The sequence below is a fragment of the Macaca fascicularis genome, chromosome 15, assembly GCF_037993035.2.
Source record: "Macaca fascicularis isolate 582-1 chromosome 15, T2T-MFA8v1.1".
Classification (NCBI taxonomy): Eukaryota; Metazoa; Chordata; class Mammalia; order Primates; family Cercopithecidae; genus Macaca; species Macaca fascicularis.
In genome coordinates this window covers 103045990-103071623 of record NC_088389.1, presented here as the reverse complement: position 1 = coordinate 103071623, position 25634 = coordinate 103045990, and the positions used below count along the sequence as shown (strand labels likewise).

Here is a 25634-nt window from a genome sequence, read left to right as displayed (position 1 = left end):
GATGACTGTCCGTCTCAAAAAAAAATTATTTGTTGCTTAAAATTTTTACAAAGAGTTTGTTCATAAATTATCAATACTCTGTAATTAAAAAGACACACACACACACAAAAACAGCTGGAGGAAAGAATTCTACTCAACAGTTCTGTCGTTATTTTGTTCCTCTTCCTTCTCCCTCAGACCTAACATCCTTCTAAAAATGAGAGGAAAAAAAATTTGTCGTAAGTGCCAAAGTATCCAGATTGCTGTAGATGAGGTATAGGGCAAATAATTCACTAACTGATAACAAGGATTGACTATGGTAAAGTGTCCACAAAATTATACCAACTACAAACTGAAAGAAATAGCCACACTGGGCTAGGCACAATGGTTCACACCTGTAATCCCAGCACTTTGGGAGGCCAAGGTAGGCAGATCACGAGGTCATGAGATCAAGACCAGCCTGGCCAACATGGTGAAACCCCCGTCTCTACTAAAAATACAAAAATTACCTGGGTGTGGTGGCACGTGCCTGTAATCCCAGCTACTCAGGAGGCTGAGGCACGAGAATTGCTTGAACCTGGGAGGCAACGGTTGCAGTGAGCCGAGATCACACCACTGCACTTCAGTCTGGTGACAAAGCAAGACTCCATCTCAAAAAAAAAAAAAAAAGAAAAAAAGAAATAGCCACATTGTTGAGCATGATCTCTCAGTAAGTCTTTTTATAATAAAATTTGTTAGCTGTTTTTAAGCAATGGTATTTTTTTTTTTTTTTAAGACAGAGTCTCATTTTGTCTCCCAGGCTGGAATGCAGCGGCATGATTCAACCGCCTCGGCCTCCTAAAGTTCTGGGATTATAGGTATGAGCCACTGTGCCCAGGCAGTAAATTAATTTTGAAATATAAAATTAATACTTGAAAATAAAAACCAATACAGCAACATGACTGCATAAAGATTAAAGGAACTATATGTGTTACGGGCAAATAATGTTTAGTATTTATTTTGTGCTTACTTTGTGCTTTTATATGCCTTATCTCTAATTCTTACAACAATTCTTTGAAGTAGTGATGATCATCCTCTTTTGCAGAAGCAGAGATGAGACACAAGGAGATAAGTAATGTGTTTAAAATCATATAGTTGCTATCTGAGAATGAAGGCAAACCCAGTTCAGTCTGACTTCCAAACTTGAGTTCTTTCCAATAGAGCAAAGTGCCTTTCCTAAACCATTGAGAGGTGCAGAATTTCCGACTTGCAGTGAAGACTAGAGGGTCCTCTCCAGTACCCCACCCAGCATAGAAGTCCTCTAAACAACATCTCCAGGCCAGGTGTGATGGCACATGCCTATAATCCCAAAGCTTTGGGAGGCCAAGGCAGGCAGATCACCTGAGGTCAGGAGTTTGAGACCAGCCTGACCAACATGGAGAAACCCTGTCTCTGCTAAAAATACAAAATTAGCTGGGCATGGTGGCGCATGCCTATAATCCCAGCTACTCGGGAGGCTAAGGCAGGAGAATTGCTTGAACCCAGGAGGTGGACGTTGCAGTGAGCCGAGATCACGCCATTGCACTCCAGCCTGGGCAACAAGAGAGAAACTCCGTCTAAGAACAAGAACAAGAACAGAAACAAGAACAAGAACAACACGTCTCCAGCATTGAGGTTCTGCGCTGGTGCCACTAATACTGTGAAAGGATTTGCTCACAAGGCAATCTATTCCAACTTCCCCAGCATCCTGAGATAAGATTTAATCAGATTATTACCATATCTTAGTTTGCAAAGACCTCAGAAAAATGGTACTTTAGTGTTCCATTTAAATATATTCCATCACTATTAAGATACCATTGAGGCCAGGCACGGTGGCTCACACCTGTAATCCCAGCCCTTTGGGAGGCTGACGTGGGCGGATCACTTGAGGTCAGGAGTTTGAGACCAGCCTGGCCAACATGGTGAAACCCCATCTCTACTAAAAATACAAACATTAGCCTGGCATGGTGGCAGATGCCTAAAATCCCAGCTACTCAGGAGGCTGAGGCACAAGAATCGCTTGAACCTGGGAGGCGGAGGTTGCAGTGAGCTAAGATCATGTCACTGCATTCCAGCCTGGCAACAGAGTGAGAGTCCGTCTCAAAAAATATATATATTAATTTACTGTAAAATTCTGTCTTTTTAACATCTTTAAATATTCTATCTTAACTATAAGGTCAAATGACTGCAAAAGAATGAAAAGTTTTTAAAAACATTAAATTAATCATAGATTTACCTATTTAAATAAGCACTCAAAGAAATCAGTCTTTTTTTTTTTTTTTTTTTTTTTTGAGATAGAGTCTCCATGTCGCCCAGGCTGGAGTGCAATGGTGCAATCTTGGTTCACTGCAACCTCTGCCTCCCAGATTCAAGCAATTCTTCTGCCTCAGCCTCCCTAGTAGCTGGGATTACAGGCGCATGCCACCACGCTCAGCTAATTTTTTGTATCATTAGTAGAGACGGGGTTTCACCATGTTGGACAGGCTGGTCTCAAAATCCTGACCTCGTGATCTGCCTGCCTCGGCCTCCCAAAGTACTGTGATTTCATGCCGGAAATCACAGTCTTATAATTGTAAAGGACTTTAGAAGTCATCTGGTTGAATCTAACTCCTATTGCAGGAATTATTTATTTATTTATATTTATTATTATTATTATTATTTTTTTTTTTTTTTGAGGAGTTTTGCTCTTGTTGCCCAGGCTAGAGTACAATGGTGTGATCTCGGCTTGCTGCAACCTCTGCCTCCTGGGTTCAAGTGATTCTTCTGCCTCAGCTTCCCGAGTAGCTGGGACTACAGGCATGAGCCACCATGCCCAGCTAATTTTGTATTTTTAGTAGAGATGGGGTTTGAGACCAGCCTGACCAACATGGAGGAATCCTTTATTTCATTATTTCCTCCTGAAGGCTGCTCAATCTCCTAGCTTCTAAACCTCTTAGTCAGAAAATGGTGGAGGAAGAGAAGTCTTTCTGAAAGAAAGGAACTGGACTAGAAGAGAAGCTGCAAGTGCACCTGGGGTGTCAGTGCCTCCTTCTATCAGACCCACTGCTCAGGGAGGTCTTCAGGTCTCCATAGGAAGCAACAAAGAAATCTTCTCTGCTTCTCTGATCTTGGGGAAAGCTGGAGGAGACTGACGGACCATCCTATATCCAATGAAAAGTACAAGAGAGCACTGGAATTCAGGGAAGTTGTTTTCCCAAAAAGATCAATTTTCTTCAAAGATGATGATAATGATGGATACTGAAGTTATTCTGAAGTTCCTTTGTCATTGTCAAGCACCTCAATTGCCTCCAGCTGCAATCTAGCCTATAACCAAAGACTAATATTCTCGAATCTGTGAAATCTTCTGTAATGCCCACTGAACTCTACTCTTTAGTTTGCTGGACTCCCTCAATTGCCTTCATGAAGGCTTCAAAGACATCACCTTCTGCTATATAATTAGGAAGTTCAAGGAAGCATTCTCTCCAGCAGCAAAAGTCTCAGGAGATCCCAACAATTTAGGCTTAGCCTTAGGCACAGTTCAGTGATAGTATTACTAAGACCTAACAGGCCAGGCGTGGTGGCTCATGCCTGTAATCCTTTGTAAGGCCAAGGTGGGCAGATCACGAGGTCAGGAGTTCAAGATCAGCCCGGCCAACATAGTGAAACCCTGTCTCTACTAAAATTTTAAAAATTAGCTGGGCGTGGTGGTATGCACCTGTAATCCCAGCTACTCGGGAGGCTGAGGCAGGAGAATCGCTTGAACCTGGGAGGCAGAGATTGTGGTGAGCTGAGATCTCACTACTGCATTCCAGCCTGGGTGAAAAAGTGAGACTCCATCAGGACAACAACAACAACAACAAAAAAAAAAACTAACAATCTCTTATTCTTTTTCAATTTGATATTATCCAAGCACTTAACACACCTGTCTAATTGTTTTTTAACTTTTTGGGGTGACAATCAAAGCTTGTCTGAATTTGAGGGATCCCACTTATTTCTTTATTTTTAATAATAGACTTTATTTTTAAGAGCCAGTTTAGGTTCACAGCGAAATTGATAGAAAGGTGCAGAGATTTCCCATGTACACCTGCCTCCACACACACATGACCTTCCCCATTATCAACATCCCATAGAGTGGTATGTTTGTTACAACTGATGAACCTACATTGACCCATTATTATCAAAGTCCGTAGGTTAAAGTAGGGTTCACTCTTGGTGTTGTACATTCTGTGGGTTTGGATAAATAGATCATGACACGTAGCCACCATTATAGTATCACAGAGTAGTTTCTCTGCTATAAAAATCCTCTGTGCTCTGCATATTCCTCCCTCTATCCCTTGGCAACCACTTGATCTTTTCACTGTTTCCATAGTTTTGCCTTTTTCAGGATGTCAAATAGTTGAAATTAATAGTACATACTTTTTAGACTGGCTTCTTTTTTGTTTTTTTGAGACAGAGTCTCACTCTGTTGCCAGGCTGGAGTGCAGTGGTACGATCTCAGCTCACTGTCACCTCTGCCTCCCCAGCTCAAGCGATTCTCCTGCCTCAGTCTCCTGAGTAGTTGGGACTACAAGCATGCGCCAACCATGTCCAGTTAATTTTTGTATTTTTAGTAGAGATGAGGTTTCACCATGTTGGCCAGGATGGTCTTGATCTCTTGACCTTGTGATCCGCCCACCTTGGCCTCCCAAAGTGCTGGAATTACAGGCGTAAGCCACTGCACCTGGACCTCAGACTGGCTTCTTTCACTTAGTAATATACATTCAAGTTTTTCGTATCTTTTCATGGCTTACTAACACGTTTATTTGAGCACTGAATAATACTCTATTGTCTGGATGTACCGCAGTTTATTTCTCCATTCACCTACTGAAGGATATCTTGGTTGCTTTCAAGTTTTGGCAATTATGAATAAAGCTGCTAAGAATATCTGTGTGCAGGCTTTTTTGTGGACATGTCTTCAACTCTTTTGGGTAAATACCAAGGAGTGTGATTGCTGGATCATGGAGATCGAGACCATCCTGGCTAACACGGTGAAACCCTGTCTCTACTAAAAAATACAAGAAAACTAGCCGGGCGAGGTGGCGGGCGCCTGTAGTCCCAGCTACTCGGGAGGCTGAGGCAGGAGAATGGCGTGAACCCGGGGGGCGGAGCTTGCAGTGAGCCGAGATCGCGCCACTGCACTCCAGCCTGGGCGACAGAGCGAGACTCCGTCTCAAAAAAAAAAAAAAAAAAAAAAAAAAGAGTATGTTTAACTTCGTAAAAAATCATCAAACTGCCTTCCGAAGTGACTGTACCATTTTGCATCCCAACAAAAATGAGTAAGAGTTTCTGTTGCTCTGCATCCTCACCATCATTTGGTGCTGTTTGTTTTCTGGATGTTGGCCATTCTAATAGGTACATTGTGGTATCTCATTACTGTTTTAATTTGCATTTCCCTGATGACATATAATGTGAAGCATCTTTTTATATGCTTATTTGCCACCTATATATCTTCTTTGGTGAAGCTAATGTTTTTATTTCTTTGTCCGGCTTCAGTTTGTTTTATCACTTTTAATTTTTCAATAAAAAGAATCTTCCCTTACGTATTTATATGCTTCACATTTAGAGTTGGTGATGATGTTGTAAATTATAGTACAAAAACAACTTAAATCAGGCATATACCAGTAACCGAAGCACTGGCTCTGAAATTCCCAGGTTTAAACTTTATCTTGTTCACTCTAGAGCCATTGATCCACATGGAATAAATATAAATTCATATCTATTTCTAGATACTTATTCTCTACTCCCACTTATTCACTACCTAACAACAGTAGTGGTTAGCTATAAAATTCTCTTCCAATCACAGAGCATAACTTCAGTATGCAAAAAAAAAAAAAAAAAAAGAAGAAGAGTTTTCTGGATTAAGTTGAAAAATGTTTGTAAGTAAAATTTTAAAAATAGATATATCTTTGTCAGTTGGGTGTGGTGGCTCACGCCTGTAATCCCAGCACTTTGGGAGACTCAGGCGCGTGGACCCCTTGAGGCCAGGGAGTTTGAGCTAGCCTGGCCAACATAGTGAAACCTGTCTCTATTAAAAATACAAAAATTAGTCGAGCATGGTGGTGCATGCCTATAATCCCAGCTACTGGGGAGGCTGATGCGTGAGAATCGCTTGAGTCCAGAATGAGGGGGTTGGTTGCAGTGAGCCGAGATCATGGCACTGCATTTCAGCCTGAGTGATAGAGTGAGACTCTGTCTCAAAATAAATAAATAAATAAATAAAAATAGCTATTGTCTCTGTAAGTGAAAAATTATAAATAAACCATTTGTAAGCCAAGGGATGAGTACAGATACTCATTCCTTTGAGTACTTCATTTGAATCTATGAAGGTGGGTACAATTGCTCTAAGAGAGTATGAGCAGGGAAAAACCAAAGAGTGCTCAGGACCTAAAAAATGCCAACATTTAGGAGACAGACAGATAAGCTGGAGTAGCAAAAGAGACAGAGGTTGCCTGTTAGAGACCACTGGGTGAGGTGAGCGATACACAAGGTAAGAATGGTATGACCGGGCACAGTGGTTCACGCCTGTAATCCCAGCACTTTGGGAGGCTGAGGCAGGCAGATTACGAGGTCAGGAGATCGAGACCATCCTGGTTAACATGGTGAAATCCCATCTTTACAAAAAATACAAATAAAAATTAGCCAGGCGTGGTGGCACGTGCCTGTAGGCACAGCTGCTCGGGAGGCTGAGGCAAGAGAATCTCTTGAACCTTGGAGGCAGAGGTTGCAGTGAGCTAAGATCACGCCACAGCACTCTAGCCTGGGCGACAGAGACTCCGTCTCAAAAAAAAAAAAAGAATAGTTAACTTTCTAGGCTTCGTGCCATGGTTCACACTTGTAATCCCACCAATCTGCCAAGGCAGGCAGATTGTTTGAGCTCAGGAGTTCAAGACCAGCCTGGGCAATATGGTGAAACCCCATCTCTACCAAAAATACAAATAATTGGCTGGGCACATGTCTGTGGTCCCAGCTACTCCTGAGACTAAGGTGGGAAGATTGCTTGAGCCTGGGAAGCAGAGGTTGCAGTGAGCCAAGATCGCGCCACTGCACTCCAGCTTGGGTGACAAAGTGAGACTCCCTCTCAGAAAAAAAAAAAAAGGTTAACATTCTAATGGTACATATAATTATGAAATAAATTTAACTGTGCCAAAGACCAGAGGTTGTACTCTCACTAGACATGTGACAATGCACAGGATATAAAACTGCCCTGAGCCTCAGTCAGTCAACTCCTCCAGCAAAAGGAGAGATAACAGTTATCTCAATAGGCTGTTGTGAGAATTTATCAAATTAATGCATTTGAATATACATTGTATGTGGAAAAACATTACACAAACTTAAGATACTTGCCTTGGCTCTCTGCCTAGAACTTAGATTGCTTCCAGGACAGAGGTCCACACCCCACCCACTTTTCTCATGCTAGTCTTCTGTCTGAATCCTGACCTCCCTGATTGTTTCTACCTTTTTTCTGCTGGCTGATAGGGCCTTAGGAACAATTGCCTCCTGCCTAAGCTTTATACCAGCACAGCTGCTGGGCTCTAACTGAATCACTAACACCATTCCTGCCTTCCTGGCCAACCCCACCACCCATGAACCCAGGTTATCATATGTTCCAAAGTATTGTTTTGTTGTTGTTGTTTTTGTTTTTTTTTTTTGAGAAGGAGTGTCACTCTGTCACCCAGACTGGAATGCAGTGGCACAACCTCAGCTCTCTGCAACCTCCGTCTCCTGGGTTCAAGCGATTCTCATGCCTCAGCCTCCAAAGTCGCTGGGATTACAGTCATACACCACCACACCCAGCTAATTTTTTTTTTTTTTGAGAAGGAGTCTGACTCTGTCGCCTAGGCTGGAGTGCAATGGTACAATCTCGGCTCACTGCAACTTCCATTTCCCAGGTTCAAGCAATTCTCCTGTCTCTGCCTCCCAAGTAGCTGGGATTACAGGCACCCACCACCACACCTGGCTAATTTTTGTATTTTTAGTAGAGACGAGGTTTCACCATGTTGGCCAGGCTGGTCTTGATCTCCTGACCTCAGGTGATCCTCCTGCCTCCCAAAGTGCAGTGATTACAGGCGTGAGTCATTGCGCCCAGCCCTAATTTTTGTATTTTTAGTAGAGAGGAGATTTCACCATTTTGACCAGTCAGGTCTCAAACTCCTGACCTCAGGTTATTACCTGCCTCAGGTGATCCGCCATGTTGGCCAGGTTGATCTCAGATGATCCTCCTGCCTCCCAAAGTGCAGGGATTACAGGCCTGAATCACCTCACCCAACCCCCAAGTATTGTTTCTGAGACAATCCCAGAGCTAACCACTGAGATTAACACCCCACACTTAGCTTGTTCAATAACAAAAATTTCTTTAGAGTTCTTGAGACCAGAATATTTTGTTTCTTAAAAGGTGATGTTTACAACAAAATATATATACTTAGTAAATCATCAGTTTCCTTCAACCTCAGTTCTTGAATTACATAAGCAATTAGGCAGGCCCAGCACAGTGGCTCACACCGGAATCCCAGCACTTTGGGAGGCCAAGCCAGGTGGATCACCTGAAGTCAGGAGTTCGAGACCAGACTGCCCAACATGGTGAAACCCCGTCTCTACTAAAAACACAAAAAGCCGGGGGTGGTGGCGGGCGCCTGTAATTGCAGCTACTCAGGAGGCTGAGGCAGGAGAATTGCTTGGACTCGGGAGGTGGAGGTTGCAGTGAGCTCAGATCGTGCCACTGCACTCCAGCCTGGGCGGCAAGAGCGAAACTCCATCTCAAAAATAATAATAATAATAAAATTAAAAACAATAAAGGCTTTTGTTTTTCAAATAGTCTGGAAAATTGTTTAATGCTAGGTTGATAGTATCTAGATTGTGTCAGAAAGTCGTCTTCTTCTTCTCTAATCTGGTAAGATATCCATGTCTTTTATTTGAAGATTCTTGGGTCAAGTTATTTTCAGAGAAAATAAGTAAGAATTTTAATTTACTAAAAGGTCTATGTAATAATGAAATTGCTACTTGCTTTATCAATTTCTTTTATTTATTTATTTATTTATTTATTTTTGAGACAGAATCTTGCTCTATTGCCCAGGCTGGAGTGCAGTGGCATAATCTCAGCTCACTGCAACCTCCGCCTCCCAGGTTCAAGCGATTCTCCTGCCTCAGCCTCCTGAGTCACTGGGACTACAGGAGCCCGCCACCACACCTGGCTAATTTTCGATCTCTTGACCTCATGATCTGCCCGCCTCAGCCTCCCAAAGTGCTGGGATTACAGGCGTGGGCCAGCGTGCCTGGCCTTAATTTTTTAATTAGTTGATTTGCTCTAAATAAAATACTGTAATCCTTTTAGCCAATTATTTTGAAAATACTTTTATAAAATGGTCTCTTTATCTTGATCTTTGAAATCTCTGAAGGGGCTGGGAACGAAAGGGAGGAAGGGTACAATGTGAACATCCAGTGACACATCAAAGTTTTGTGGGTTTTTTCTTTGTTGTTGTTGTTGAGAAGGAGTTTCGCTCTTGTTATCCAGGCTGGAGAGCAATGGCATGATTTCGGCTCACCGCAACCTCCACCTCCCAGGTCCCAGCAATTCTCAGCCTCCTGAGTAGCTGGGATTACAGGCGCTTGCCACCGCACCTGGCTAATTTTGTATTTTTAGTAGAGGTGGGGTTTCACCATGTTGTCCAGGCTGGTCTCAAACTCCTAACCTCAGGTGATCCGCCCACCTCGGCCTCCCAGAGTGCTGGGATTACAGGCATGAGCCACCGTGCCCGGCCACATCCAAAGTTTTTAAGACCCCAGAAAAGGCTTTGTGCTTCACCAAGTTCTACTCAAGTGCGGACAGAAAATGAATAGTTACCCATGACCAGAGTATTATAATAATGTCATAGCAGCAATTCTTGTCTCCATAATAGGAAGTTATATGTCAACATAAAATTTCAGGTATTTTACATTTTACAGTGGACTAATAACTTATATTGCTATTTTTAAGGGATGTCAGTTTTCACTTTCTAAGAAACTTAATTACATTTGCTCTTCTCCCATCAGCAATCCCCTTTCCAAGTCATCCCTACTTTACAAAGAAAAATGTAAGTGAACCTGCAATGACTTTACCTGAGTTCTTAAGCAGACTGCCAGGTTACCTACTTTAAGGAAATAAGCCTGGCTCCTTTGGCCGTGGGGATGGTTGGAACTCAGACCTGGGTGAGTTTTCAAGATCCATTATGACTGGTTATATGCTCCCATAGCATTCTGTGCTTTTCTTTGAAAATATTTACCAGTTCCTAATTATATATTATATGATAATATCTTTCTCCCCCACATGACGGTAAGATCCATAAGAATAGGGTAACGTCTTTTTTTCACACAAATGTATATTCCAGCACCAAGTTAAGTGAGTGCCTGTAAAGTAGCAAATGTACAAAACTTTCTTTCTTTCTTTCTTTCTTTTGAGACGGAGTATCTTTCTGTTGCCAGGTGTGATCTCTGCTCACTGCCAGTTCCACCTCCCGGGTTCACGCCATTCTCCTGTCGCAGTCTCCCGAGTAGCTGGGACTACAGGCGCCGGCTACCACGCCCAGCTAATTTTTTTTGTATTTTTAGTAGAGAGGGGGTTTCACCGTGTTAGCCAGGATGGTCTGGATCCCCTGACCTCGTAATCCGCCTACTTCGGCCTCCCAAAGTGCTGGGATTACAGGCGTGAGCCACCGTGCCCGACCTTTTGTTTTTTGAGACAGAACCTCGCTCTGTTACCCCAGGCTGGAGTGCAGTGGCGCAATCTCGGCGCACTTCAACCTCCATCTCCCCAGCTCAAGTGATTCTCCTGCCTCAGTCTCCCTAGTAGCTGGGATTACAGGCACCTGCCAAACTGCTGGGCTAATTGTTGTATTTTTAGTAGAGACAGGGTTTGGCCATGTTGGTCAGGTTGGTCGCCAACTCCTGACCTCAGGTGTTCCGTCTGCCTCCGCCTCCCAAAGTGCTGGGATTACAGGCGTGAGCCACCACGCCTAACCAATATCACATTTTGAACACAACCAACTTTGCTCATTTTCTTTTCTTTTCTTTTTTTTTTTTTTTTTTTGAGACAGAATCTCATTTTGTCAACAGGCTGGAGTGCAGTGGCGTGATCTCTGCTCACTGAAACTGTCTCCTGGGTTCAAGTGATTCTCCTGCCTCAGCCTCCCGAGTAGCTGGGACTGTAGGGGCGCACCAACATGCCCAGCTAATTTTTGTATATTTTTTAGTAGAGACAGGGTTTTACCATATTGGTCAGGACAGTCTCGACCTCTTGACACCCGCTCCCCTCACCCCCACCCCACCCCGGGGCCTCCCAAAGTGTTGGGATTACAGGTGTGAGCTACCACGCCCAGCGCTCATTATCTTTTTTACAGAGGTTGGTTTCAAGCCAAAGTTGACCTTCCCTAATGACTATAGAGTAAAGCCCTTTGGCATGTCATATTAGAAGCATTCTATTATATATTCCGTGTTTAACAATTCAGTTTGTCTTTGGAGTCCAAGTGAAAATTTAAAATGTAAGAAAACAAAAATAAAACAAAAACCTTCTTAGAAGTACATCCTTTAATCTGTTACACTAGTAATATGAGAAGATTTCTTTTTTTTTTTAAACCTTTCCCTTTCATGTGGTGTGAGCCATCTGAAAAAAAGAGGGGTCACCTGACGCCATGGTAGGGTTAAGTCAATGGTTTCCAAACTTGTGTACACATCAGAATCACCTAGAGGACTTATTGAGCCACAGATGGCTGTGCTAACCCCCAGTTTGTGACTCCACAGGTTTGGTGCTGGGGCCTGAGAATTTGTATTTCTAGTAAGTTCCCAGGTGCTGCTGCTGCAGCTGGTCTGGAGACCACACTTTGAGAACCACTAGAAAATAACTGCTAAAAAGGAATCTTGGTATGTTTAGGTACAATACCTGCAACATTCTTGGTTGAAATAGTCTCAGATAAAATTATAAATGGGTGATAGAGAAGATGAATTATCAGAAGGTGACATAATATTATGGAATACACTATTCAATAATGAGTTTGCCTCATTACCCTTAGACTTTTTTTTTAAAGTATGCTTCTTCAGGAATTATCTTGTTTCACTCATTATAACTCCAGTTCTAGAGGGCAAAAAAAAAAAAAAAAAAATTAAGTTATTTTTGTTCTCAATAATAATTACCTCCATTGCCTCCCTGCCCTTCAGTGCCCTGGGCAAGCCTCTTTAGTCATTGTTCCTTTATCTGTAGAAAGGGACGTGATAATAGTACCTATCTCAGTGAATTACTGTGAGGATAAAATGAGACACTAAATGGAAAATAGTTGGCACTGAAAATGGCCTGTAAATGGTAGCTGCTTTGTTGTTGTTGTTGTTGTTGTTTTACCAATTTATCTAATTTAAGGAAATAAATTTTAATGGTCGTGGGACCAGTGACCCAAACTACTTAAATCTCTAATACATTGATCACAGTAATAAACCAAAATTTGTTCAAAACAAAATAAAAGGTTGTTATGCTCCAGGTACTTTGCTTACTGTGGCGGAGAACTGTTTGATTTGGAAGTGTTGGCTCAAGCTATCAGTACAGCATTCCCCCATTACAGATTACAAATAAGGATCACCTGAAGCGCAGTAGGACCACCCCCCCCCCCCACCCCCCACCCCCACCCCAGACCAGCCAAAACCATATCCAGGGGAGAGGCATAGGAATATTTAATCACCCCAGGTGAATTTTTTCTGTTTACCGACTTTGAGAAACACTGAAGGGATCTCTTCTCCATTCTATATGTGGCTAATATAAGCCCTAAACGTCATTTCTATGTATTCGTCAGACCGTAGTTTACTAGAAAATTTCAGAAGTCCTTTCCAACCTAGTGATTTTGTTATTTTGAGTTGAACTGAAAGTCACTTGGAGCGGTCAGCTGAAAATATTTTTTGTTTGTGCTCTGAAAAGGTTCCCACTGTTTCGAGTAAGTCATCCTTTCACCCATGGGGAACCTGTGCCTCGTGCCTGAACTCCCCGCCTAGTACCTGCCCCCCTTGAACTTCCTCCCGCAAGCCTACTCCTCCCGCTTGATCTGGGCCTTAGATCTAGCTTGTTTTGTCCCTTCGCGGCATTTGAGTAGAACATTTGGTGCTTTCCCAGTTCACGACGCTTTGCTGGAATCGTCAATTTCCAGGGATTTTACGGGCTGGCCAAAACAGTTTGTTCAGAACAGCGCCGCCGGGGCATTGGCAGCCCTGGGCGGCCGCGAGTTTCCTCACACCGCACAACCCCTCGTGACCTTGGGCGAGCCAACGCACGCCGCCAGCCGCGTCAGGGCCACGCACGGGCTGGACTTCGGAGCTGAAAATGGGTGTCGGGAGTGAGGAGGTTTCATAAACAGAAAAGACCTCGAAGCCATAAGGCAGTTCTTTTCCTTTTCTGCGGGCGAATCCTTACAATTCTTGGGGGAGGGAATGTCTGCCCACGGCTGGAGACAAAGCGTGAGAACTAGGATGGCGAAAAACGGGCTTGAATGAGAAAATCCGAAGGAGTGAGGCTGAGGGCGGACAATTGGGTTAAAAATAGAAACACATCCTCCACAGGACTCGCTCTTTCCAGCTCCACCCTAGGGGCCGACCGCCAGGCCAGTGGCTGGGCTCCACGAGAAGGCACAGCAACCCGGCTCGGCCCCGCCTCCCGGACCTACTGACAGGGCGCCGGGGGCGTGGCCTTGGACCCGCGACGTCACCGCGCTCCCCGCCGCCGCCGCCGTCGGGGTTTTCGCTGACGCACGGGTCCCGCCCCCTCCCCCTCTTTTCCCCCACTGCCCGGGCGCCGGGCGGCCAGCGCGTTAGTCGGCCGGGACGCGGAGCTGTGTGCATCTCGTACGCGGGCTTGCTCGCTCCCGGGAGCCGCGCAGCTTCCCCGGCGGTGGCAGGAGCGGCGTAGAGTGCCATCAGCGGGCCCTTACGGCCCCCGGCCTCGCGGCGCGCGCTCCACTCGCCCTCCTCGTCCGCCCAACCTGCGGCCTGTGGAGGCGTGAGACGACAACGGGCGAGCGCCTTGAGCAGCGTTAGCCGCTGCGGCGTCCGGTCGTCCCTCCGCCTCCTCCTCGGCCCCCCCCTCGCTTCCCTCCTCCCACTTCCCGAGCTCCGGCGTGTCCCGGCCACGCTCGGCGCTGCTGCAGGAACAAAGGAAGACCCCGCGGCGGCGGCGGCGCCACCTCCGCCTGCGGCTCCGACCCGCTCCCGGCCCGCGGCGGCGTCACCAGGGCGCCCGGCTCAGCCTTCCCGGAGGCCTCGGCCCGGCCTCATCGTGCCGGCTTCGCGCTTGAACCCGGCTTTCTCATTTGGGCCCCCGCAGGGTGAGTGATATGGGGTTGGGGGCGGGAGCCGGGCTGCTCGTTGTCGGGCCGGGGGCGGGAGTGAAGGGACCGGGGCGCCGCGGGCCAACGGCGAAGCCGGAGCAGGCCGCGGATGGCGGCGTCCGGGGGAGGGGAACCCGCCCGCCAGCCCAGGAAGCACAAAGACGGAGGCGTCATTCTGTCGTCGTGGCCCGAGGCCTGGCTCCTGGCGTCCCTGGCTCGCTCCACAGCACGGTCGGGAAACAATGCCCGGCGTGCCGCCTCTGCGGGGCCGGCATCTAGGCCGCTCGCCTTCCGCCCGGCCGCCCTTGGCGGCGGCGCCCGGCGTGGGCACCACGACCCAGAGAAACAAAGAGGCCGAGGCGGCGGCCGCGCCCCCTGGCCGCTGTAGCCCCCCCAGCTCTCCCCTCAGAGGAGCCCTTCGGGGTCGGGGATCGGCGTGGGGCCTGCAGGCGAAAGGCCGGCCGGGCCTGCTGAGCTGCTGTTCTGCATGACTCAGTGGTTTTTCGGAGAGGGCCCTGCTGGGCTTTACTGAGTGAGGCCTTTGCTTGGAGGGGGATGGGGGATCAGTGGGACCCGAACTTGTTCCAAAACCCGTTGGAACATGGGGCCGGGGGTTCTCCGGCGTCGTCTTTTGGGTTTCTCGACGTCGCGGGGTGTCTACCCTGAGATCCGTTTTCATGGAGGAAATGGAGCACCTTCTCCTTTGTTTGGTGCATTTAGGCTGATGAACGTGAAATTTTTTGCTCGCTTTCCACGCACTCCGTGGAGCTGTGTTTTCGAGGAAGGGTCGGGTTATCTTTATTGATTGAATGTCACCTAAGGATTTCATCTAAGGAGATTATTAAGATAAAGGAACACATAGGTCACACATCCCCGTTCTTAAACCTGGGATTTAGATACCTAACCGTAAACGACTGTATTTTACTCTTTATTTTTAGGATTTTTTTAAAAAGTAGGCTTTCAGAACTCAATTGGTGAAAATATTGCAATTTTATCTTCAAAGTTTTTTCTTAAAATGTTTCCCCACGCCCCCCTAAAAAAATTAAGGATTTGTTGTAGTTCTCTCCTGTTTTCTATCTCCCAGGCCCTGAAAAGGAGCCTTTAAAAGTCAATCCTACTCCATTTGGCAAAGAGGGAACTGAAATCTGGAAAGTAAGGACTTGCCCAAGGTCACTGGCTTAGTGGCAGACTAGAGACTTGAACTCAGGTCTCAATTCCCAGGTGAGTGGGAATTCATGCCATGTCATCACATCATGTGCGCCTGGAAGAACTATATTCCATAGGTGTAAAAGCTCTTTGTTCAGAATTGGAATTGGAGAATTGTTCAGTTACTCAGATTTTTTTTTAAGCTGTAAGTTAGAGGAAGCCATAAACTTTATAAAATGTGCATTCTAGCTCTAACTGACAGAGCTGACACGTGCATGCCCAAGTTTCTAATTACTTTAAAATCAATAAATAGTAATGGTATTTTTTTCTAAAATATTTACAGGAAGAGAAATGCAATACCTAATGGGAACACACATCCCCCACTTCATCCCCTAAATCCTCACTAAATGAGGATTCTTTTTTACGCTGTCTCCACTGTGCTTAGTTTTTTATAAACAACCTTGACCATTTTAGCTTTGAGTGATTATGCTTTCATCTTCTAGATTAAGATTGTTCTGTAGTTTTTCCTACATTAGGAAAAAACTAGCAGCCTTTTTTTTTGTTTTCTTATGTTAGATATATGAACGCTGCATCCTTAGTTCTTGGGGTTGTGTAGGAGTTGGCAGGCTTTGAGATATAAATAGAAGCTGATTTCAGAGGCCCCTGTTGACTAGGCTTTATGTGAGAGCCTCCATCCAGCTCAGCTTGTCACATTGCAGCCTTGTGACAGGCTGAAGCGCCCTCCCATGTGATCTAAGCTTCTGAGAAATATTAAAGCAAGCTGTGCACATGTGATGGCATTTAAAAGCTGGCTTTCTAGGGGAAAAAATATAAAAGATGGGAACCCATGTAGAAGACTCATGTTCTGGTGCTTCTTGTGTGTCTCGCAGTTGAAGGTTATTTATAATGGAATGAAAGTAGACATGTTCTCTGAAGGAAAGTTGGAATACTTTGTTATCTCAAAGTGTGAAATCTTTTTTTAGATGGAGTAGCCTCCATTTTATTTATCTAAAACAAAGATTTTAAGAATCAGATTAACTAAAATTACTTATGCAGGTTGATCACTTGGCCTTAAACTTAAGCCAGTTTGCTTTTAAAGCCAGTGTCAGATGACACTGGACATTAGTGTAGAAAATGTGGGCTAGCACTTAAACTGGTTTTAGGAAATACCCAACTTTCATGCATAGGGCAAAAATTAACAGTTTTGTGATGGTGGGCATGCAAATATATACGTATTTATCATTTGAAAGCATTTTTTTGCTCTCATTATACTCAGCATTTAAAAACCCAGCTGAAAGTGTTTATTAATAAACTTCCTAAGTGATTTTGAAATGTTTACACTACCCTGCTCCAAAATGAGTCAGCTAAATTCCAGTTAATATTTAAAGAGACAGTGTCAACTAAATTAATACTATTATTCAAAATAAGTTGTGGATCTTGGTCACGCTGTGCAAGCTATAGATAGTCTTAATATTTGTATGGTGCCCTTTTACTTGCAAAAGGGACGATAAAATGATTTGGGGAATAATTACCAGGGTTCCGGCCAGGTCCAAATCGGTTAGTCCCCTTCTCCCATCTTCTAATTTTGGTAGTTAATACTTGTTAAAACATCATTTTTTAATAACTCACTATAAAGTGTATTCTAGTATGTAGTAGTTGGAAAAAATGACTGTGACAAGTTACAGCACACAAATTTTCCTTTAGGCAAATTCTCTCATGTTTTTTGTACATAAGCTTATACATATTTAAGATGACATGAAAACCCTCCACAACTTTATTTTAAAATAATTTTTCTTGAATATATATTTTCTCATCCAGTGGAAAACTTATTAATAATTTAGCACAGCGTTTAAGAAGACGTTTAGAAAAGCAAACCCTTGCTTGCAAACAAATGCTTGCTATGTAAAGCTTTCTGGTAACCCAGCATTGAATATTAACCATTACTAAAGGTTATGTATATATATTGACTTATTATATTGAATTTGAGCTTGGAACGATTATTATTTTCTGGTATGAGGAAGACAAGCACTTGTTAAAAATAATAGTGCCTTTGGCTGAGAAATCTGGTTCATAATTTGTGCATTGCAGGTTCCTAGGCACTGGCTTTAACATACTCTCAAACCTCAGATGGAGAACATAAAAGGAGTTTCATAAACCAGCTGACTCTAAATTTTTAAAGAGCTTTCTTGTTGGTGCCAAGGTAGCAGGAAGAGCTACGAGTTCTCTTTTCAGCCTTATATAAAGATGTTTCAGCATTTAAAAAGTATGGATGCTCTGCCTCAGCAGAATTGTCAAATTACTGATGAAGCCCAATAATATATACAGGTGCTAGTTTTAAGAAAGCTTTATTCATCCAGTTTAAAGAACCACCTATAAATATCAAGAGTCAGTAATTAATTGTGATTAGCCAATTAAGTAAAAGCATTTGAAATGGTCTGCCTGTAGTGCAGCAGAGTCAAAAGTAACTTAAAGGTACCAATTTCCCAAATTGATTAAAACATAACCCTGAGAGCTAGTAGACCTTTTCATAAATTGAAACCAAGAATAGTGATAGGTGAAAATATCCTAATAATTGATAAAATTTCTTTTTGGGTTTTTTTTTGAGGAGGGTGCTAAAACAGTTTGCCTTTTATAAAGGCCACAAAATATTGATAATTATCTCTGCCCACCCTTTTTAATGATTAACAGAATTTGGACTTTTATTAAAACTTGTGTAGAAATTACAGCGGTATAATGATTATATTAGACTATATTTTGGTGATAATGCTAATTTCTGAAATTTTGTTTCATCTATAGCAGAAAAATATGGCTCAGGAGACTAACCAGACCCCGGGGCCCATGCTGTGTAGCACAGGATGTGGCTTTTATGGAAATCCTAGGACAAATGGAATGTGTTCAGTTTGCTACAAGGAACATCTTCAGAGGCAGCAGAATAGTGGCAGAATGAGCCCAATGGGTAAGTTATTTCCAAGGAAAAACGTATTTGAAGAACTGGTGGACAGAAAATATAGAACCAAGAATTGGGGCTGAGAATGCTGAAAGCCCATGGAGAGAACACCTGACAAGAGCTTGAAATTCAAGCAACAGCCCACGTGCTTGACATGACTGATCAGGAATAAATGACTATCTACAAGCATCTTCTAGCTTTTCAGTTTTCTTTTTTGAGATTATTTTGTTTCACACTTGTATTCATTGGATTGACTTTTTAATATTTTTTTGTTTGGACACTCAAGTGTAGGATTACAGCACAGTGAATGCTTATATCACTAACCTAATTAAATGCAAGTATTTGTTACTTACTACGTCTTGATACTAAATGAGTTTTTGTAGTGTTCATTTGTTCCTTACAAATCCTTTTTTTTAAATAGGGACAGCTAGTGGTTCCAACAGTCCTACCTCAGATTCTGCATCTGTACAGAGAGCAGACACTAGCTTAAACAACTGTGAAGGTGCTGCTGGCAGCACATCTGAAAAATCAAGGTAAGATTGAACATTTCAGAGTCTTTATGGTATTACAAAGAGGAAACCAAGATGTGTCTGTACGGGAGTCCAGTAATAAGGATGTTAATATATCAGATGCCCTTGGCTTTGCATTGTTGCTTAATTGAGGATTTCATGTCTTTTAATACATGACTCTTAAGTCATTGAGTAAAGATGTATATTACAACCTACTCCCTAACCCCCTCAAGGATATTGTGTTGGAAATGCTGTGCTTTTTTATTTCTTTGTTAATTGAGGTTTAGGGATTGTCAAGTGAGACTGTAGACTATTTTATTGGGCAAAACAAGGTGTTTTGGCAGAGCTGCTCTTTTGCCCTTAAACAAGTTACAGGCACAGCTAAAAATCCCTAGTGGGTTGTAGAATATAGTAACCTATACAAAATGCAGCCTCGAGTTGATGAGCCATTTATCAAACTTTTTTCTCAACCGTTTATGCTGGGCATCCAGTATCTTTTTTTTTAAATTTTAGGTTATCTAGCTCCATTTACTCATTTTGGAAATATTATATAATTTAAAGTTGAACTGACAACTTAATCATTGTCTCAAGAAGTACCCTTAACAGCTTTAAAAATTGTTTGCTTGAACTCAAATAGAAATGTGCCTGTGGCTGCCTTGCCTGTAACTCAGCAAATGACAGAAATGAGCATTTCAAGAGAGGACAAAATAACTACCCCGAAAACAGAGGTGTCAGAGCCAGGTATGTCATTTAATACTCGTTCAGTTCTGAATCTGATAGTGCATTCTTTCCTTCCCATTGAAGGACCAAAGAGGAGGGAGAGCTTATAAAATACAGGCCAAGCAAAGAACTACTATCTTTAAAAGTATCTTGAAGTGTAAAATAGTCATATTTATTGTCAGTTTCTTCTCTGCTCATCCCCTACACTATTCTCATATACATAATGGGCAAAGTCTGTAATCTGGAGATTGGATGTGTTAAAAAATTGATGAAGTTAAATTTCAAGGTCATAAAGAATAATTTTATAATTAAAAGTAGTAACTGTTTAGTTTTGATATTGTCAATGTTGTAGAAAACTTTTAAGTAAAACAACATACTTGAACATTAAAACTTATTTGAAGTGCAATATTCCTGTCATATATTTTGTGGGAGTTTAAAAGTCAGTGTGGAAAGGCATTTTGGTTTTCATGAGATGTGGTGACTTTGGAAACTTTGCTTATATAGCACAACCAGAAGTGCCCTAATGGTGCAAGAAGACTGACTTGAATTACCTGTACTAGGCCCTAGAACAAAGATTTCTGTACTTTATGTAATGCACATAGCTTTTTTGATCAATTTGTTCTTTTTTGGCAGAGTGCTGATTAAATGCAATATGAAACTTCTGTTGTGAAAAAATTGTGTCAGTGGTTATACAATCTGCTTTGGAGGCTGGCTTTTGCTAACAGCAGTCAAGTTTGTTTATTGTGTTAATCTTACAAAGTTAAGGCCAAATTCTGAAGTTTGGCAGGTGAAACAATATTTGGCATTCTGAAATGAGCTCCATCCTTAAAAAGCTGACCACATTAGTGTGCCCATGATGCCTTTGTTTGGGTTTTTTTGTTTTTGTTTTTTAAATACAAAATTACTCTGACCTTGGAAGAATAGTCTTGGGTTAGAGCTAGTCTGCATTTATTACTTAGTAGGCATTCTGTGGTTCACTGCTATTTGCCTTTTCTGTATCATTTTCTTCTTCCCCCTTCCCTTGTTTCGGGAGCCACAGTTCATTTTTCAGGTGTGGGCAAAGAAATGGCTGACACCTTCCCTCTACCCCATACAACTATTCCCATAGATTATTCTTTATCCTCATGACATCAGGAAAAACTTTAACGTTGTCACAGTAGCAGTAGCTGGAATATTGTTCATTTAGTCTAATATTAGGCTAATTCTCCCAGTAGATGCATTGCTAATGCAATTGAATTATAAATTTGGGCAGAATTTTAGAGAAAATTGCCATTAAACTAGCTTGCTGTAGGAGCTTATCTATATGCTAATAGTATTGGTGCTGGCCTATTTGGGCAGTAATTTCAGTATTACATATATAAATTTGCTATTGTTACCATTTGGATTAATATTAAAACCTGAGTTCATAGAATTTGGGGTGTAGTTGAATTCTATGTAAGTAGATGTAAATTTTGGTATTTTGTTTAAAGAACTAGTGGCAGTGTGGGCTTTAGTATAGTAATCTGCTATTTTTTGTTCATTGTAAGAAATTTTACTGATGCCATGTGTGCCCTGAAACTTAAAGCCTTTTTAGGTGGAGGAACGGTAGAAGCTATCTCTGTCCAAAGTGGATGCCCGTTTTAGATAAGATTCTTGTTCTGCCTGTGGAATCCTTAATAGTTTAAAATCAGAACTTGTTGAGTAGTTTCTAAAGACTGTTTGCCAATCTTTTTTTAAAAAGCAAGCTTTAAAAAAAATCAAGTCTTCCTATAACGTTTAGTGCACCGTGAAAATGGTAAAATGATTTTGTTTTGGAATTTTTGGATCTGATATTGATTTAGGGATGAATGGTTTGGGTTTTATTTGTCAAAATTTGCTGTTTACATCTACAGGAGTTTTTCTTTTTCTGTAAGCATAAAATCAAAATGATTTATAGCCAACTGCCTCAAAGTTGTTGGCTACTCTTATTTACTGAGATGTAATGAATTTGAACTTCCCTGATTGAAAAGTTTGCATTTAGGAAATTGTAACGTGGAAAAACTGAGCATATGATTAACATCTCCTAGCTTTTTAAAAACAATTAGGATTTTGGCTGTTACAAGTGTTTTAAAGGAATTTCTTGAGTGAAACCGTCATTGTATAAAATTAGAGAAGCAAGTAGCATAGTGATTGGCAGGAATTTCTCAGATTTGAAAGACGTTCTGGTGTTAAAATGGAAAATTTTGTTTAAAGTTTGTATTTTCTTTTTTTTTTTTTTTTGAGATGGAGTCTGGCTCTGTTGCCCAGGCTGGAGTGCAGTGGCGCGATCTCAGCTCACTGCAAGCTCTGCCTCCCGGATCCACTCCATTCTCCTGCCTCAGCCTCCCAAGTAGCTGGGACCACAGGCTCCCGCCACCTCGCCCAGCTAATTTTTTGTATATTTAGTAGAGACAGGGTTTCACCATGTTAGCCAGGATGGTCTCGATCTTCTGACCTCGTGATCCGCCTGCCTCGGCCTCCCAAAGTGCTGGGATTACAGGCGTGAGCCACCGCACTGGGCCTTAAAGTTTGTATTTTCAAGGAAGGCTTCTAAACATTTTTATCAAGAATCTTCCTGGTTCTCTTACATACTTCCTTTTTTGACTTAAATGTTAGCCAGTTAATGCTTGACAAATTTTGTGTTTTTGTCCTTTTCAGTTGTCACTCAACCCAGTCCATCAGTTTCTCAGCCCAGTACTTCTCAGAGTGAAGAAAAAGCTCCTGAATTGCCCAAACCAAAGAAAAACAGATGTTTCATGTGCAGAAAGAAAGTTGGTCTTACAGGTATTACAAAACAAAAGACAATGTATGTTTTGCTTCCTGCAGTTAACAAGGAGCTTTTGGTCACTCCCTAAGAGTGGTTGGTCTTACACGCGCGCGCGCGCGCACACACACACACACACACACCTGACTAGCTGTAGTCTAGGAAAGGTGGGGAAGGTGGTATTGGGGTGGAAAGAAGTTGGATTTTGCTTCCATTTGCCTCCTAATCATATGAAACTATTAACTCAGGCCCTCTTATTTTATTAGATTGATAAGTTTTTGTATACCTAGGGAAAATGTTACTGAACTAACAGTAAGTGCCACCTACTTTGAGCTATGCAGAGAATGTTCTAGGTGCTTTTTTTCTTTTCTCCTTTAAATCTCAGACCTTGATGGTTGTTTCCACTTGAGGAAACATAACTTAAGATACGGTAGGACTGTGTTTTGAATCCAAGTTAGTCTAACTCCAGAGTCTGTGTAAATTTTATCCTATTTTGCATCTACAGGAGTCGATAGAGGGAGAACACCTGGTAGAAATTAGCTGGCAGGTAGCCCATTTTGTTTTCTCCACGTGGTTTGGCTTACCAAACACTTCCCTATTACCCTTGCAAGGAAAGACTGAACATAGTTATTTGAATTTCTCACCGTGTCAGAGGAAGTTAGAAGTTCCCTTTCCAGGTTAACATGATAGACTCTTTTCAGGAGTTCACTGTGTCTTATCACCAGGAAGTGGAAGAAAGGAGTTTACTGTCTTTTATGTTACAAAGCAATGAAAATCTGACTTTTTTTTCTTTTTTCTGTTAATTGGCTCAAGTTCTCAAGTGACTCTACTTCTTCATTTGTACAGGGTTTGACTGCCGGTGTGGAAATTTGTTTTGTGGACTTCACCGTTACTCTGACAAGCACAACTGTCCATATGACTACAAAGCAGAAGCTGCAGCAAAAATCAGAAAAGAGAATCCAGTTGTTGTGGCTGAAAAAATTCAGAGAATATAAATTACTTCTTGTGAAGAGACTGAAACTTTGTTTTTATTTTAATATATCGTAGGAAAACATTAAAGAGCAGATGCATGGCCATTTTTCTTTGATGTTCTCCAGAGTTTTACTTTACACTTGTCTGTCTTATAATTGATATTTTAGGATGTTTGGGTGTTTGTTACAGGCAGAATTGGATAGATACAGCCCTACAAATGTATATGCCCTCCCCTGAAAAAAATTGGATGAAAATCTGCACAGCAAAGTGAAACACACAGATAATAGGAACAAAATATAGTTCCCATGTGCCAAACAAAATAAATGAAATCTGCATGTTTGCAGCATATCTGCCTTTTGGGAATGTAATCAAGGTATAATCTTTGGCTAGTGTTATGTGCCTGTATTTTTTTAAAATGGTACACCAGAAAAGGACTGGCAGTCTACTTCTACCATAGTTAAACTCCACCCTCTTTAATTTTACAACATGTTCTTTGGAAGCAGGAAGAAATGCTCATAAAGAGGATCAGACCTTCCTTCCCGTGAAACCAGTTTGGCGCCATATATAAGCCTGGTTAAATTGGTCATCTAAAGCTGTCAAATAAGACATTCTGTGAAAGGTAAACATCGAAACTGGTTATAAGTAAAACCATCAAGCCAACAACAGGGTCTTGAGATAATCTTTGAAGCTTATTGTGCTGGCCTGCACCAGAAGATGTCTGCATTACTCATTGCTAAAAATGTGTAGCACAGAACTGCACTAGAATTAATTTGTTTACAAGAAGAAATTTAAGCTCTACGTTTGGTTTTCACATACAGCAGCTCTATTGAATAACATGCATCTGAATTTTAAGTTGCAAAGGTATCTGAATAGTTAATTTTTCATGTGCATCTTTTGTCGAATGTTTTGGTTCAAGAAAGAATGTTTAAAGCTTTTTAAAAGACTTCAGTTCTTAATATAACTGTACCCTCCTGCATGGAAAATCATAACCAACATGGCTGCAGTAGACTTCTTAGTGGTATCCAGCACCACTTGCAGAGGGCTGCTTTATCATATTGTACTTGGGTGTAGGACTCTAGTGTTCTTGGGTGTATTGCATGGGCTGCATTATCTACAGCATTGTACAATAACAACTAGAAAAGGCAGTATACTTCACTGATGCTTGTCTGGTAATATCACTTCTGTGTTATAATGGAAGGTTTTTTGTGATGTATGAAACTTGTGTTTTTTATATATAAATGAGTATAGTTAGTGTTGTGGTAATGCCTGTTTTCATCTGTAAATAGTTAAGTATGTACACGAGGCACTACTTCGGATTTATTGCAGTGTTCAGTCCTAGTTTTTACTTTTATTCTTAAAGCATTCAGTTTTGCTTTCAATTTTATGTACCTTAGTTCTGAGTTAGACCTGCAGATGTGTACAGATAGTTCATATTTATGTATTGCACATAATCATGCTATTCAGCATTGATGCTATATTGTATTATGTAAATAATAAAAAGCCATGTACAGAGGGAAACTTCACTTGTTCATTGGGTTTTTAAGCCATAGTTGGAATCCTAAAGGGGGAAATTAGAAAATGTTACTTTGCATGGCTATACTGTAAATTTTTTTTTCTTTGCCATCCCTGAACTTGTTCAAGTGATACGAGATATTAGAAGCATTTTCAGGTATGGTACTTTATTTCTGAAGTATTCAATAGGCACCATTGGGATTTAAACCGTTTTAAAATTTGAGGAAAAAGAAATGAAATTTGAACAATTGGGGCCTATCCCCCTTCTCCATGTTGTAAAAGATGACGTTTTATGATAATTCTGAAGAAAGTAGGTATTTGTTTACAAAAACGCTTGTTTCATTTCTGTTTTACGTTTGGCTCTAATACAGGGATGCACCCATGGATTTGGTCTTTGCAGAATTTATGCCAGATCATAAAGAACAAGGGGTGACAAGTACATGTTAACTTTGACTGGGGTAAATGAATACCAGAGTGCAACTGTTGCTTCTCTGTGATGGAGTTTGGGATGGAAATACCCTAGTTTTTATCTGTCAGTTCCTCGCATGCTGCTACTTTTGCTTCAAGTTGGGGAGGTACATGTGTATGTCAAAGTTCCTATACTGACATAGAGTAGTATTTCTGAGTATGAAAAGTCATAATTGAGTTGAAAATCCAGAAGTTGAAGATTTAGAAGGGGAACTTAATTTTTCAAGTTAAAAATGAAGTCAGAATGGTATATAGAA

The 25634-nt window shown here is 41.9% G+C and overlaps 1 protein-coding gene across 4 annotated transcripts; it reads left to right on the top strand.

Annotated features, from left to right (window-relative positions):
• The first annotated feature begins 13828 nt into the window (after nucleotides 1–13828).
• ZFAND5 (zinc finger AN1-type containing 5) lies at nucleotides 13829–24915 on the top strand. 4 transcript variants are annotated; one of them, XM_015437280.3, is made up of 7 exons: nucleotides 13829–14339; nucleotides 15427–15563; nucleotides 18285–18444; nucleotides 18857–18968; nucleotides 19582–19685; nucleotides 22320–22445; nucleotides 23272–24915. In XM_015437280.3, exons 3-7 carry the CDS (start codon nucleotides 18294–18296, stop codon nucleotides 23418–23420), a joined length of 642 nt encoding a protein of 213 aa, XP_015292766.1. In that variant the 5' UTR covers nucleotides 13829–14339; nucleotides 15427–15563; nucleotides 18285–18293; the 3' UTR covers nucleotides 23421–24915. The 4 variants fall into 4 exon arrangements, with proteins under 4 accessions (XP_015292766.1, XP_073873753.1, XP_005581986.1 ...); XM_074017652.1 differs by having other exon boundaries at nucleotides 18285–18769; XM_005581929.3 differs by lacking the exon at nucleotides 15427–15563.
• The last annotated feature ends 719 nt before the right edge of the window (nucleotides 24916–25634 follow it).